At 62.5% G+C, this 1375-nt stretch overlaps 1 protein-coding gene across 1 annotated transcript in view; it reads left to right on the forward strand.

The window, feature by feature from the left end:
- Nucleotides 1–903, forward strand: part of SLC39A5 (solute carrier family 39 (zinc transporter), member 5) — a 4480-nt gene extending 3577 nt beyond the window's left edge. Inside the window, exons 7-9 of the mRNA XM_010839225.1 lie at nt 1–76; nt 202–392; nt 643–903. The exon at nt 1–76 is cut by the window's left edge and continues 1 nt beyond it. Of these exons, the coding sequence (XP_010837527.1) occupies nt 1–76; nt 202–392; nt 643–786 (411 nt within the window). The 3' untranslated portion in view covers nt 787–903. The remainder of the gene's footprint in view (nt 77–201; nt 393–642) is intronic.
- The last annotated feature ends 472 nt before the right edge of the window (nt 904–1375 follow it).

The following is a 1375-nucleotide window of genomic DNA, read 5'->3' on the forward strand; positions in this document are numbered from 1 at the left end:
GCCTTCTCTGATGGCTTCTCCAGTGGCCTCAGCACCACTGTAGCAGTTTTCTGCCACGAGCTGCCCCACGAACTGGGTAGGAATGGCCGGAGTGGAGTGAGGTTGACTCTAGAAAGCAGTGGAACGTGGAGGCTGGGGGGTGACATGGGTGAGGGGTGGCCCGGGCTTAACTCCCTGCTGCCCTGTCCCCTCTCTGCACAGGTGACTTCGCCATGCTGCTCCAGGCTGGGCTGCCCTTCCGGCAGCTGCTCCTGCTGAGCCTGGTGTCTGGAGTCCTGGGGCTGGGGGGTGCAGCCCTGGGGGTGGGGCTCAGCCTGGGCCCTGTCCCCCTCACTCCCTGGGTGTTTGGGGTCACTGCCGGGGTCTTCCTCTATGTGGCCCTTGTGGACATGGTGAGGGGTGGGGGGTGCAGAGAAACCAAGGGAAGCGGGCAGGTGTGGAGAGGGGAGTCTCAGCCCCTCTGCCTCCACTGGGAGCCACCAGAAGGGTGGCAGGGTCGGGGTTGGGGGGAACCACTGGCTCACCAGCATCTGAGATGCGGGAGCGTGGAAGAGCTAGCACAGGGTTGGCAGGGGTGGGTGGGGGGGGGCGGGGGTGGGAAGCAGGGGGCTTTTCTGACCCCCTGATGTTCTTTCCTTTCAGCTCCCAGCCCTGCTTCGTCCTCCTGAGCCTCTCCCCCCGCTCCACGTGCTGCTGCAGGGGTTGGGGCTGCTGCTGGGGGGTGCCCTCCTGCTCACCATAGCCCTGCTGGAGGAGCAGTTGTGGCCCCTTGTCTCTGATGACTGAGGGGGGCTGGTGGAAAGGCATCCAGGCTGCCCTGCCTTCCCCCCGGCCAGAGGAATGGAGGCGGGACACAGGGCCAGTAGGATCAATAGGATTTTAATAAACAGAACCCATCCCCAAGCCATGACTACGACAGTTGTACTTGCACCAAAACAGCATAGAAAACAGGGATGTGGCAGGAGGAGGGCTCAAAGCAGGTAGGGGGAGGGAGGGCCTGGAGGGTGCAGGACGCTTGGATCTGGTCTGCGGGGGAGAGCTTTGTGCTTCAGCCCAGAGAGAAAGGGGCGAGTTGGGTCGGGACGATGCACCAAGGTCCCCACTTCTCCCTGCTGCCCTCAGCACCCTGGGGATGCAGGCATCCGGGCAGGGCTGCCCTTTATTGCTGCCCACCAGCATTTAACACCCCGCCCCCCACCCCCGACCCCAATGCTAGCACCACAGGTGAATCCAGGACAGGGAGAAGGGCAGGCGGGGAACATTGCTTAGAGAAAGATTCAACTAGAATCCAGTGAATTGTGCTCAGTTCTCTTTACTTCCTACAAACGAGTACATGGGTAACAGGGCGGCGGGCGCAACAGGACATGGGGCGTGC

This window comes from Bison bison, unplaced genomic scaffold (genome assembly GCF_000754665.1).
Source record: "Bison bison bison isolate TAMUID 2011002044 unplaced genomic scaffold, Bison_UMD1.0 scf7180017864115, whole genome shotgun sequence".
Lineage (NCBI taxonomy): Eukaryota > Metazoa > Chordata > Mammalia > Artiodactyla > Bovidae > Bison > Bison bison.